Below are 14,930 nucleotides of genomic sequence, written 5' to 3'. Positions count from 1 at the left end.
CTTTTATTGTTATTAACTTTATTTTTATTATTGTTTTTTAATTGGTTTTTGTTGGTTTTATGGTTTTTAATTTATTTTTTGCACCCTTCTCTCATTGGCTTTAGCTCAATTTTGAGTTGAGGTTTTTCTTCCTTTTAAATTGTTATTTTTTGGATCTCTTGTTCTTTTGAATTTGTACTTTTGGTATTGTTCTTTTAATGGGTAAAATCTCCTACCCTTATTATGCTTTCCTCGCTCCTTCTGCAACTTGCCCCTTCCTCCCACCCCTTTCCCTCTTTTTATGCAGTTGGATCTGCAATTTGACTATCTTTTGTTCGCTTTCTTTTAACATGAAGATCGATCACAAAGTATGATCTGAAACATTGATGAAAAAACTACATACACAATCTAATCTAGAATAACTACTAGCAGTTGCACCTAAAAGAGGTGCAATGTTTTAGCCAATAGCAAAATATATACAGTATTATATTATTTTAGCAAAAAAAATTAGACAATAAATAAGAATGTCAATTTCTCTTTTTTTCCCCTCTTTTTAAGTGAAGGATTACACTAAGATATATTGAATCATTTGAAAAAGATGGACTACATGTTTCACCACCTTATCTAAGTTTAATTCAGTGTAAATTGCACAACTTCTCCTACTTTTCCGTCTCCTCCATCTTCTTCTCCTCCTCCATCTCCTGCTTACCCTTCTCATCCTCCTTTGCCTCCTCTTCTTTCTCTTTCTCCTCCTCCTCCTTGGCTTCTTCCTCGTCGTCCCCATCTTTCTATCTTCCTCTCCCTTGCTTTCCCCCTCCTCCTCCTCCTCTTGGTCTTCCTCCTCTCCGTCTCCTCTTCCTCCCATTAATATAAAAAATTAAACATATCATTGCTTATGAAAAAATAAAAAATTATTAGATATTTTTGAAAAAAATAAATAAATATGTACAATATTTTTGAAAGGGCTTTTTAGAAATAGAAAATCTTTGAGAAAGTCAGACTAATTATTTATTTAAAATATCTTTATTTGAAGTATCATTTGTAATATTTTTGAAACTAAAAAGATAAATATTTTTTATATTACAGTGGCTGATAGTTGTAACTTTAAAGTTGTTAGATAATTGAATGAAAGACACTAGTCTCTAACATGTCATAATTTTTAATAAATTAAATATAACAGTTAATGTGCTTATCTCTGTAAAGATGTCCATCTATATTTTTGGAATTTTGATTGGGTTAATATTTTCTCATTAACATTTCAAATCGCATTCTATGATCTAACTTCAGGATGAGAGCAAAAAAGAAAAGATAGATCATAAAGTGATCCCAAAGATTAAAGAAAAAATACTAACATACATAAAATTCATAAACTAAATGAAGTGCCAAAATTTTATACATCTAATGCCTTCACATAGTTGAATAATATCAATTTATGTAATTAGAAAAAAAATTAACAACTAATATAATATAATATAATATAATATAATATAATATATTGATTACAAAATTGTTCACAGTAAATGTGTTTAGTTATATAACATTTATTCTATTTAAAAGAGGGAGCCAAACTATTATTATTATTATTTTAACTTTAAGCTATTATTTATTATTATTATTATTTAACTTTAAGCTATTATAGGAGATAAATTGATATAAATAAGACTTCAATAATACAGATTAACATTCAGATCTATGATCTATATTACAATTTACTTCAACCCATCCTACAGCTAAAAAGAGTTCACTTTTTCTCTACTATAGTTTTTAGCAAATATATTATAAAAAGCAAAAACGCTGCATTATCAGTGCTAAACAGAGACAGGTGATACAACTTAAGAAAATGTTGATGCAATTGGCAAGTGTAATTTCAATTCCATAACTTTTCCACTGTCTTCCCTGCCCGTGCCAAATTCAGAGCTTTGGAACAGGTTATGGACATCCATCAAATCATAAGGACAGGGGGAATCCTATCAGACGTTACAATTGCAATTGCTTTGATAGATTTGCATGTTGAATGTGGAATCATAGAGTTATGTGAACTGTTTGACAAAATGCCTCAAATAGATGTATGGTGAATGATTGCGGGGTATGCACAAAACGGATCCTCTAATCAATGGAGGCTACTAATTCTCTTGTGACTACCTATTCCACCACTCAGAGCACCTTCTTCGATGACTTTGTAGCTGCCATGGTGAATTTGAGAAACACCAATCCTCTCACTGGTAGCAGTGGACAAATCAGAAAGAATTGCAGGATAGAAAATTAAGTGATAACGCCTATAATTGATCCTCTGCCTCCTTGCAATCAATCACATTTTCGCTATGATTGGCATTTCCATTACTTCCTTTAAACTCATTGGCAATGACTGGACTGCTTCATTCTATTTTCGTAATTTCACACTGATCTTGGTTAAAGATTCATGGTACTTCATTTCACACTGATCTTGGTTCATTGTGTTGCTCAATGTCACGCTGAATCTGGTTTCATGGCAATTATGAAGGCACATCATGTTCTCGACAGCAACGAGGAAAGTCTGCATATTCATGGCACTCGTGACAGGGTAAACTTCAGTTCAAATGGGAAAAACCAGGTGCATGAGGAAATGTAGAAAACATGGTGGACAAAACCGCTCAAAGTTTCTTTATCTCCCAGAGCGGCACAGTGTAAACCCTTTGCTAACTGCTCCAAAACAATTTCTGATACGTTTAGACGAGATGTGCATTCACGCCAGCTTGGGCAAAGCCTTTACCAGGCTCTCAATGAGTAAGGCGGCAATAACACTTTCCCGCAATTGCAAAGACAAATTGTAAGCTGATTAAATTTTTCCGGGCAAGACATCACGATATTCATTCTGTTGGGATGTTTCCGCATAGATACCCTATCTGCTAATGACTGTTGGAAGTTTTTTTTTTCCAAATCTAAAATTTCTATTTCTGGAATATTTCTATATTTTTTAATAAAATTTTACTGCCATATTTAAAGAGATCATAGTCAGTCAGTCTAAGTTGTGGATGAAGAATTAATAAACCTATAAGAATACTCCTTTGGATTAATCTTACTAATACGCTTAATAAGTGCCCACCAAATTTGAGAGTAATATGGAGTATTTGGCAGCTCAGGTGCCTGTGCAGTATATTTTTTCAGGACGAACATGGTGACTTCGCAGGCAGAGAGTCTGGTGTGATGTGGTATATTTTTTCATGAAGTCCCCAAGAACAGAATTTGCGGTATTTAAAATGGGGTAAAATCGACCAGAAAATGCTTCCCAAGCATGTAGCGAAGCTGTTGTTTGCAATCAACACGTATAGGCTCCTGGTGGGTGGAAATTACGTCGTTGCCAGATTTTGCACACGATAGTTCTAAAGTTCAAATCTTCTTGCTGGTGAATCTTCCTGTGGAGTATATTTTTTCAGGACGAACATGGTGACTTTGCAGGCAGAGAGTCTGGTGTGATGTGGTATATTTTTTCATGAAGTCCCCAAGAACAGAATTTGCAGTATTCAAAATGGGGGAAAATCGACCAGAAAACATTTCCCAAGCATGTAGCAAAGCTGTTGTTTGCAATCAACATGCATAGGCTCCTGGTGGGTGGAAATTACGTTGTTGCCAGATTTTGCACAAGATAGGTCTAAATTCAAATCTGCTTGCCGGTGAATCTTTTTCTTTTGCACTCGATCTAATCTTGCAAAACACAAATCATATTCTACCTTGAGTCCTGCCAGGGAATTTGTCCTGGTAAGGCTAATTCTTTGAAATTTGTTCGTGAATTTCTTATTGTTTCAGAGCTTATTTCAGCTTGTATGGTTGTAAAACCAATGAAGCTGAAGCTCCTGTACGCTTCCATGGGCAAATGGCTGATGCTTCACAGCATTTGCCTTTCAATGGTGCTGGCCTTGATGCCCGGTTCTTCCAGGATGTCGTTCCATGTGACCTCTTGGCTGGCTATGAACCCTTCTATGGTCGCAGAGGTCTAGGGATCAAACCCCTAACCCTACGAAGATCTGGACATGAAGGCTGACTATAAAATCCTACTCTGGCATTTACAGAGATCTGTTGAAGCAAGGTCTCGTACAGCCTGGTCTGAAAGGCCTCTGCATCAGTTGTGGTGCTGCTCACACTGTATTGGTGTTGAAGGAAAATTGAATACCTGAAGCCACGGGAATTGATCATGGGTCTCGGAAAGGAAAACTCAAACATCTGTCATTTGCAGATCTGTGCTTCGAGACAGGGCTCCTGCTCTGTTTGCCTTTGAGATCAACACACTCTTCTAGCGGAATCACAATTATAGTCCTTTTGTAATATACAATTCTCCTCCAGTTGGTTCAGCCTAATAAAGGTCGGTGAAATTTATATGAAATATCTTTAAATGTTTTGAGAGGTGGATGTGTTTTTTTCCTGGTGATACATTACAATTTGTGATAAGATGTTGCTGTATAATAGGCTAAAATTATCATGGATTTTGGAAATCTAATTTGCATTAAAATTTAATATGTTTGTGATTAATATTCAAAAAATGCAAATTAAATATTAGATTTATAATTTTAAAACATTTTAATATTTATTATAAAAAATTTCAAACATATTTAATGTCAATGTTTTTGCCTATGATGAACTTCATTTGAATTATATTGTTTGTAGACGCAAATTCAGAACTTGTGGTCCCTCCCATTACCGGTTTGGCAAAAAGATTAAAAAACATATTTTTTTTAATAAAAGTTTTATTCCAAAAATTTCTCAATGCGTAAGGGATACCTATCCGTATCAGAGATAACTAGCCATCCCCAAATGTCAGAGGACATTTCTTGCAGTTCTTTGAAATTAGGGACGTATGGGGGATGTTTTCTTTTCGTCCCCTCATCCCTGAAACATCTCGGGGATGGGGACGAGTCCCTGTGTGACATAGATTGAAACTTGAATACGAAACCATTCCCTATGGTGAGTGGGGTAGGGATGGGTTCAATCTATTGCTGTAGTGCTTGGAGATAGGGTGGAACAGGGAACTTGAGGGAAGGAAGAATCTTATTGTGGTATGGTTGAGCCAGTGTTGGGGGTTGGTGGATCTTTCTCAAAACCAATTTGTTTCACTATCCACCTTTTTCTTGTAGGGAGCAGCTCCAAGCTCCTCTGGTGAAATATGAGTAAATCTGGTGCATTAAGATGACCCAACAACATAAGTAGCATAAATATCCAGCAGGTTGTGATTCTTACCTTCCTAAGCAAGATTGTGTCTTCAAAGAACGTGATACAGATCTCTGTAAGCAAGCTAAATATTCTTATCTTTGTTAGCGAGTTTATAAATCTGAAGATTGAGATCTAGGCACAGAGCCTGTGAGCCAGTAGTTACAGTTCGATTAGCTTAACCACCAACAGCACCACACCAGTAGTAGTCCCAGCTTATCTTCTTGTCCCAACAGCTTAGCTATGCTAAGTTCTAGTTCCAATACCCACAGCATAGATGGCAATAAAGAAAACAAAGCCTAATGAAGCAAGATATTTAGAGTAAAAGGTTGCAGTTTCTATTCAATATAGAGATGCACGCATATAGCCATATAGATAAAGCCCTATTAAGATTAGGGTTATCCAGAGTGGGCTAAGGAATCAATTGATACAGGTGGGGACAGAATCCATGTAAATTGCCTCATGCATGAACCAGTGTTTTTGTGAACTTCCATAGCGAATACAGAACTGCCCTCTTTCACAACTGGCAACTTTGTTGACAATTGTAAAATATGTCAAACTTTCATCTTCTCCTCTGTTTTCTGACTCCCCTGAGATGTTTGGGGCCACCCGAAAATCATCTATATAACTAAGAACTGGTAATTGGCTTCCAAAAACCGATATGGCAATGCAATATGAATTGTGTTAAACTTTGATTGAAAGTGCCAGGCAGCTGTTTTGATCTGTTTTATGGATTATAGATGCATAATTCAAAGTTGTTTTAACAAATCATTTTACATTATTATGAATGGATCATAAATCAGAGTTGTTTCACTCTATTAATTGTTGTCCTTTTCCAAGTCCCTTTCCCAAGGACTATGTTTTTCATCCTGATTACCTTAAACAAACTAATATTTGCCCTTTCTCTTTAGAGGGCCACTTCTAGTCAATTATTAGAATGTTTCTTTAAAAGTTTAGGGGCCACTGATAGTAATTCATATAATAAAATTAATATATCTTTTTCTAAGTTACCGGATGCGCAGCCCCTGCCCCTGCCCCTGCATCCTAGTGCAGATGCGCAGGGAATGTGTCTGGATGCGCATCTCAAGCCTGTGGATGAGCATCCAGACAGCATCCAAGCATATCCAGATAGCAGATAGCATCCAGCCATTTAGTTCACTTTTTGGCATAGAAAAGCACATTCTACAGTGTGATAGTCCAGGAGAAGGGACAGGGAGCATGGATTCAAAAACTGATTCAAAAACTTTCTAAGCTTCCACAACTAAGTCAGCTTCCATGCTCATCTTAGTTTTTGCATTATGCAGATTGCTACAATGTTTGGTAAGCTCATGGTTGGTGCCAAGATGTCTTTTCATTTGGTTACCATTGTGTTAGTGTATGATAGTTTTATTTGTTATTGTTAAGCAGTCAATGAAACAAGGAACATTGGATTTGTGTGCACCCTTATCCTACATGCATCTAAGACGAAGAGCAATAATGTAAATGATAACAGAAAATATTATTTATGTCTACTGTTATCTCTATTTGGGGAGGAGATTTTGGAAATGTAGAAATTCAAAGATGCCAAGCAGATAAAAGAATATCAAAGCAATATGGGAAAGAATAGAAACTGCCTCTTCTAGGGTTTTAATTAAATTTTTATTTTGTTTTAATATTTTTTGTGTTTGTATACACATACTCAATCACATCCAAAAACCCCCAATTATTTTTCAAATGTCCGCGTACTGGGTTGTCGTACCCAGATCCAAACATGCAACTTAGATTTTATTACACTTTTTTGTATCAATGAAATAAAACGTAAAATACCATTTTCATCTGATGGAAGGTTCAAATAGTAAGGAGAGCTAGAACTCTAAGTTAAATTGCTTACGTAGGAGCACTGTAGCTGAAGACAATAACAAAAATAATTACAGCTCTAATGCATGCAATAGAAGTCAGGCATCTTCAAACCATTGATCAAGCTATAAGCACACCATATATCCTACAGTGGCTCCATTTAGCAACTAGGCTATGCCAACAATTTTCCTTTCCAACAGGATCCATGCCAACCTTATCACAAGTCTTCGTACACACATCAAATAGTATTCCACAAGAGACACTGAAGATGTAGTTTTGAAGATTACAACTTTTTTACGGTGTGTTCAAGATGTAGCATACCCCCCTATTATCTCCTCTATTGGTTGTGTCCATAGGATAGGGCCATCATCACCAGATTGACATTTTTCCTATCTCTTAAACAACTTAAGTGCCCCCATACGTTTATAGCAATGGCTTTACTTACTGCAATCCTGATGAATGTGCTTTAGTTGTTGAATCAAGTCCTTATACAGCTTTGTTATCATCTCCATGATATAGAAATCTTCATGCATGCCATTGTTTTTTAGAGCTTGGATCTCTATGTAAGGATCTGGCACCGCCACGTGTCTCGAGGATATCATATTCTATATGTTGTTGGTCTTCGCATTCATCCTACGGTTTGCATTGTCACATTTTGTACTCTGCATACACTTCATACTATCCTAGGAGGTACAAGGTGGTGCTGATCATGTTTGCATTTTGGGGACAATTTCCTACAAACATTGAGGAAAGGATGTGATATTCATTAGAATTTATATGCTAATTCTATCTTCATATAATAAGTCAGGTCCACGGGCATGAGGGTTAGTGGAATGACTCAGAGGGTGGACGGAAATAAATTTAAAACCAAAAAGGACTATTGGAAGTTGGTAGATGGGAGTTGGAACTATAAAATGTCTTTGTAAGATGTTTAGCTTATAATTAATAAAAAGTCATCTTTTATGTTGATTGTAGAGATGTTCATGGTCTAGGATAGCTAGCTTTAGTATATTTTTAGGATAGTATGAACCAATCTCAAACTTTTAGCTGTATGGATAATGTTCAAAATAGATTTTTTTGAGATTTTTTCTGTGGGCCACTAAAGTCTTCAATAACCGTCAAAAGTTAATAGTTGCTACTAGCTTTGAATTTATTTTATGTATTTTGTATTTATTGATGTTAGGTACATATTTGAAAACAAGGAGGCAAAGGAAGGCACCCCAAAAGGAAAAGTTACTAAAAATGAAAAAAACTTACAAAAGGAAACTGTTGGAGCACGCCTTCAGGTACTTCAGAGCTTACTAATTCTATTCAGTATTTTTATGAACGCTGTTGTTTTAGGATCCATTTTTATAATTTCATTTTATTGCCTTTCTGTGTGAAGGATTTTTTGGATGGTATAATAATAATTGCATCAACATTCTAAATTTTTTAGGTCACATATTTCAGAAGTTTTTGTTTTTGATAAATATAAGCAGCAAAATCAAGGGTTTTAACTCATACAGACAAGCCAAAAGGCTTACAGATTAAACCAGGGGAATGTTAACAGCACACCATGAGTAGCAAAAATAGTACTCTCACAGTGTCCTGAAACCAGCTAATAACCATCTTCATAGAAAACATAGAAACAGTAATATGATTACTATTGTAAATAAATAACTAGTTTCACATATTTTTGTTGTTACGACAAATTTGCTGACACGAATCATTTTTAAAAATATTCTCTCTAGCACCCTCTTGCTGCTACTAAGAAATGCCAAGTCTAGAAATATACTTTTAGAGAACTCATATTATGGGTCAGAGTGGTTTTCTGGTAGGGTGAATTTTTATCTATTGGGTTCGGTATGGCTGGTTATCACCTTATCATCTATATGAATGTGCGTTTACATTTATACAGAAAACAATTAATAATATGAGTAATATTAACATTATTTTATAATAATACTATACATAATATAAAAAAGCAATTAGCTTAATTATAGACTAATTATATTGAGAGGTGTAACTACAGTGGCAACAAGGAGTAAGATGTGAGCATGTTAACAACCATTTGCCAACATGCAATACTAATAAAAATTGGAAGTAAAATCATACAACTACTTTTTAGGGAAATATATAAATTATAAAACAGCTTTTAAGTAAATAATTTTTTTCTTTTAGTATAGACATCCACAAAAGTAAAATATTAATATAAATTCTATTGTAATGCCATAACTCATGATTTTTTTCTTTATAATTTATATTTTGATCAGTAAACAGCTGAAGTCTTTATATTAAATTTAGATGTTAAAAAGACACTTACAATGTTCTCCGTTCAGACATGCACTAGTAAGAAAGAACGGAGTAAGAAAACCTCCAGTCTTGCCTGGGACCGAGGTCCTAAATTATACATAATGAGATCTTACAGTGTCCAATTATTAGATCTAAAATTGACGGTAATAATTTCCTTTGCATTATTCAGCTTGTCTTCCAAATTTAGACTTATGATGCTATTTGTGATTGCTTATACCTTTTGAGATAAACTTTCCACTAACCTGCATATCAAAGACACCTTTCTTTCCACAAGTATTAGCAGTATTAGACCAACAAGAATAAATGAAGAGATTCAACAAGATTGGATAGAACCTTTTCTATAACAAATTTAACACTTTTCTCCTTAGCTATATGTAGTTTATTATGAGTTGGTAGACTACCATTTGATTTATCAAATTTTTAATGTTCGTGTCCTATTAATGTTTATATGCGCTTGTAGTGTCCAGATTAGTGAATAATCGATGCATGATATAATGTACTATATTGGGAAAGGTTTGGAGTGATAGATTTTTTCCATTAAATTAATTTATTGCCTTTATTCTATTGCTTACTATAGATGGTTGATTTATTTCTTTGTATGTTTCTATCACATTTTGAACTTAATTTAAATTTGAGTGTTCCTACATGAATTGCAGTGTGTGGAATGTAAGCTTGCAGATTGATATTACCAATTTCTGAAGTTACTACCAAGATTCTGTCGTTATTCATACATTTATAACAAGACCGAGTTGCGGAGCCTAAAATCATCATACAAATATTGCAAAAACTAAAAGAACAGATTTTCAAGGATTAGATCTAGGTGAGATATTTACTAATTAGGCCTCTGCTTTGAACTATAAAATTCCAGCTCTCGGATCCTTTAGGAAGAATCCTCATTCTAAACAAGGAGTAAGGATTGGCTGCATTTAGGTATTGGTTATAGAGAATTTTTGCCCATTTTTGATTTCTTTCTACGAATACTCTCCACGTCAGTTTGGCCCCTAATGCTTCATTCTTACATAGCACACATTTTGAAGGTCCCTCAATGCCCATCATTCTCAATATGTCAGCAGTTAGAATCCTATTTTGAGAGGCAGTCCACAGAAAGAAGCCTACCTTTGGCAAGAGGAATCCCAACAAAGTTTTAGAGGAGTATTAACTTCTTCCCATCTTTGGGAACGAGTGATTACTTTATATCCATTTTTTACGTTATACCTGCCATCTTTTGATGCTGCCCATATGAGTTTGTCATTTCTCACTAATTTCTTTATTTTCCTCTTATGAATGATGTTTTGAAGTTTTCATACACCTTTTTACTGTTGGTTCCACGTCAATATTATCCAAGGTTTTCCATTCCCAACTTATACTGCCATTAATATCTTTTTTGATTTTGTAATTGTTGAGCTTACACTCCCAAAGTCTGAGTTATTGGTCTTTATGACTAGCTGGGATACCCATTTTATCTAATGGGGGGAAACCATCCCACGAGTCCTCCCAGAATAGAGTCTCATCACCATCACCAACATCCCAAGTGAGATATTTACTAATCAGGGCTCTGCTTTGAACTATAAAATTCCAGCTCTTGGATCCTTTAGGAAGAATCCTCATTCTAAACAAGGAGTAAGGATTGACTGCATTTAGGTATTTGTTATAGAGAGTTTTTGCCCATTTTTGATTTCTTTCTATGAATAGTCTCCACGTCAGATTGGCCCCTAATGCTTCATTTTGCCAACTTAAGTTTTTGATACCAAGATGACCTAATTTCTTTGGTTTACATAATTTCTGCCATTTTATAAGAGCCATTTTTTTCTAATCTTTAGTCTCATTCCAAAAGAAGCTTTTGAGTTTTGCCTCAATCTTCTTATTAAGACTTTTAGATAGAGGTAAACAAGAAAGATGGTAGGTTGGAAGGGCTGATAAGACTACTTTGATTTTTATCACTTTATCGGATTTTGTTAGCCATTTATCTTTCCAACCTCCTATCTTCTTATCCGTTCTATCAAGTATATTATGCCATCCCTTGTTAGTTTTACTACCTTTTTCTAGCTCTATTCCCAAGTATTTATATGGGAATGCTCCCCTTTTATATCCCAAAATATTACAAGTTTGTTTTTCTCTTTCAGGTTTAGTGTTAATGAATTTTTTTTCTGATTTTTCAGCATTCACTGTCTGCCCTGAAGCTTCCATATACTGTTGAATGATTGACTTGAAGTTTAAAGCCTTCTTGATTGGACTTCCTCTTGGCAGAATGGTATCATCTGCATATTGTTGATGTGTTATATTAGGAACATTCTCAGTTACTATAACTCCACTAACTTTACCATCAGAATGGGCTTTGGAAATTGCTCCACTGAAGGTTTCTGCCATGATGATGTATAGGAATGGAGAGAGGGGATCTCCTTATCTTGTACCTCTTGATGTGTCAAAGAAGCTATTGGGAGTTCCATTAATAAGAATTGAAATTTTATTTGTTGAGATGCATTGGTATATAAGGTTAATCCATTGGTGCGAGAATCCGAAGGCTTCTAATGTTTTGCATAGAAATCTCCAATCAACCATGCCATATGCTTTCTGAATATCCAGTTTCATGAACATGCTTGCCATTTTATTCTTATTGGCTGTGTCTAATGTTTCTTGTATAATGAGTATCCCATCTAGAATTGATCTTCCTGGTACAAAACTGGTTTGTTTTTCTGATATAATCTTATGGAGAATCGGTGTCATTCGATTTGCTAAAATTTTAGATAAGCTTTTATAAGTGGTGTTGCAGAGAGCTATAGGTCTAAAATCCCTTGCGATTTCAGGATCATCTTTTTTGGGTATCAAGGTGAGAAAGGTATTATTGATTTCTGAAAGTAATAATCCACCATTTCTTGATGCTTCAATGGATTTCCAGAGATCAATTCCAATAATATCCCACCATTTTTGGAAAAAAGAGAGCCTGGAATCCATCTGGACCTGGGGAACTATTAGGATTCATGTTGAATAGCACAGATTTGACTTCTTCCAACGATATTTTATGCTTTATTTTCTTCTATAGACACCACTTTTGGTATGTTTTCAAGCATTTTTGCTTGCGCTATCATATTCAAACTATCAAAATTATTTAATAGTTTATTGAAATGATTTACAAAAATCCTTGCTATATTCTCAGGATTTTCAGCAATAGAGCTTGATGCATCTTTAATTTTTATAATTTTGCCTTTAGCTCTATTGTACATAGTGCTATTGTGAAAATATTTTGTATTATGGTCTCTTTCGAGCCATCTTTCTCTTGGTTTTTGCCTCCAAAAGACTTCTTCCTTTGCTAGAATGTTTTGGCGAGTAGTTCTTCTAAAAAAAAGTTCTCATTATTCATACCTTTTTTCATTGCTTTTGCGTTTAATTTTTTTTAGGTTTTCTTCGATTTTTTTCACATTTAAAAGGATTTCTGACAGGTTTAGTAGGTTCAATAAATTCAATTCTAACAGGATAGTGATTAGATGTTGCTATAGGTAAAATTGAGGCTTGTAAATCTAAATCTATTTCACTTTGTTCTCCTTTGAACAAGAATCTGTCTAGTTTTTTAGCTATAAATGAAAAATCTTTCCTTCTATTATTCCAAGTGTATTTACCGTTGTTAATGGGAATATCAATTAGGTTGTTAAGATCTATCCATTTTTTAAATTCCGTAGATGCTTGGGAACTTTGTTGGATGCCTTCAAAATTTTCCTCTATATTCATGATAGTATTAAAATCTCCACCTATAAGAATGTATTTATTACTATGGTTTTTTATAAATAAACTTATTTCTTCCCATAGAAGTTTTTTATCTATGTTATGGGTTGGTCCATATATGTTTATTAAAATTAGCTGCAAGTTAGTCTTATGCTTTTAATTCTGCTACTCATCCATGAATTATTTGAATTTAGTCCATTTAGAATTATTTTCCTAGGATTCAAAATCATTCCTAATCCCCTGAGGCTCATCTCGATTCATGTAAGTTAATGTTCCAACTACCTAGTATCTTTTCTAGCTTAATTCCTTCTTTCTTATTCAGTTTTTGTTTCTTGTAGCATTATAATTTCAGAATCAAATTGTTTTAAATTATGTTTTAGTAATCGTTTCTTGCTAGGTGCATTTAAAGCCCCTAGCATTCCAGGTAGTGATCTTCATGCTGCCTTGAGAAGGTTCGTCCCCTTCCGTGTGTTAAGTAAATGACTAATCTTTTGCTGTTCTTTTGCTTGCCCATCTACTTCTTTGAGTTCGTTAAGCAACTTCCATTCTCTTTTCGCTTTCAATCTGCCATATTTAGGAGTATTTATTCCTTCTTGATTCATCAAAATACCCAATTGCTCAATGTTTTCATGTGCATTTAAAGTACTATCATATTGTTTTCCTTCTTTCTCACATTTTTCTTCGTTTTCTAATTCTTTCATTATCTGTTCTGCAAGTCTTATTTCATTGTCTGTATGTATATCATCTGCTAAGTTTGGTCTGCTCCATGTTCTACCTAAATCATTACCATCTCCTTGACCTGTTATTGTTCTAGATTCGTTTGTCTATAAATCTTTATTTCTCTCATCTTCATCTTGAATGAGTAACATATCTCTTCTCAAATCTTCAAAGATGTAATTATCTCCGCCTATTTTCAGTACTCACTGTATTAAATCCCCTTTTTGTAAGTCACTGCTGTTATCAATATTGTCGGAGTTAAAAACTTGGATCAATTCATCGGTTAATAGTTCCAGGTTCTCATTCTCTTTCTCATCTGAAATTATCATTTCCATATCTTCATTCTTTGATGAATCATTATTCAAGAAGTCATGAAAATCTTGTATTATAATTCGTTTTGTCTTACTTTGATCCTTCTCCCTTGCATTGTGCTCACTCATCTTATAAATAGGTGATTCTTTTGCTGTGGTTGGTGTCTGCCAAAATTTGGTGCATCAATTTATTGCCTCTTTTTTGGTGTCTATGTTCTTTTCACCGGCTCTTCCATCTTTTGCAATGGAGTTTCCATTATTTCTTTTATGCAATTAGCATTTCTTTGCTCTTATATTCTTAGTTTTTGTATTTTCTTCTTCTTTTGTTTAGTCTTTTGCTACTGTTGACTGTCCTTAACTTCTTTATATTAGAAATATTATATTTTGTTATTCCTTCTTTTCTCATGTTGATTTCTTTATAGTTTTGATCTTCACACGTTTGAGTTAAAGTCATCTGTAGAGTAGTGTCTTTATAGTCTTTCAAATCTAACAATGGAATAATTTCTTTATTGTTTTCTGGAGTTAAAATCTTTTCCTTTTCTTTGCTTTGGGATTCTTTTTCTTTTGAATGTTGTAGTGTCTCCATTTCTTTCTTTTGTTCTTCCTTAGTGTTAGGTATGAATCTGTTTCCCATCCTTGTATTTGCGATTGTAGATGTTATGTTTAAGCTTCTGGGTGAGATTGTGTGAGATTTTTATTAGCATCAACGTTTCAAATCATACTCAATGATCCATCATCAGGATGATAGTGAGAGCTAAGAATATCCATCATTAGGATGATAGTGAGAGAGCTAAGAACGTAGAAGAATAATATGTTGTAAACGCAGGCTAAATAACAAGAAAAGAGAGAGGGGCAAGGAAGAGCTACACGTAAATCAAGAGAAAAATAAAACAAAATAAG

General features: G+C 34.3%; 1 protein-coding gene across 4 annotated transcripts in view; it reads left to right on the top strand.

The window, feature by feature from the left end:
* The window catches only part of MEE49 (Ribosomal RNA processing Brix domain protein), a 58,938-nt gene that overhangs the window by 30,030 nt on the left and 13,978 nt on the right, over positions 1 to 14,930 (top strand). For 3 of the 4 annotated variants that reach the window (XM_089786425.1, XM_089786426.1, XM_089786423.1), the window contains one exon: positions 8,177 to 8,279. The exons of the other annotated variant lie outside the window; for it this stretch is intronic. In XM_089786425.1, coding sequence (XP_089642551.1) covers positions 8,177 to 8,279 — 103 coding nt within the window. The remainder of the gene's footprint in view (positions 1 to 8,176; positions 8,280 to 14,930) is intronic. 4 annotated transcript variants of the gene reach the window in all.

This window comes from Cupressus sempervirens, chromosome 6 (assembly GCF_028749045.1).
Source record: "Cupressus sempervirens isolate cs-2001-9-10 chromosome 6, ASM2874904v1, whole genome shotgun sequence".
In the NCBI taxonomy this organism is placed as follows: domain Eukaryota; kingdom Viridiplantae; phylum Streptophyta; class Pinopsida; order Cupressales; family Cupressaceae; genus Cupressus; species Cupressus sempervirens.
This window is presented reverse-complemented; position numbering and strand designations above follow the sequence as displayed.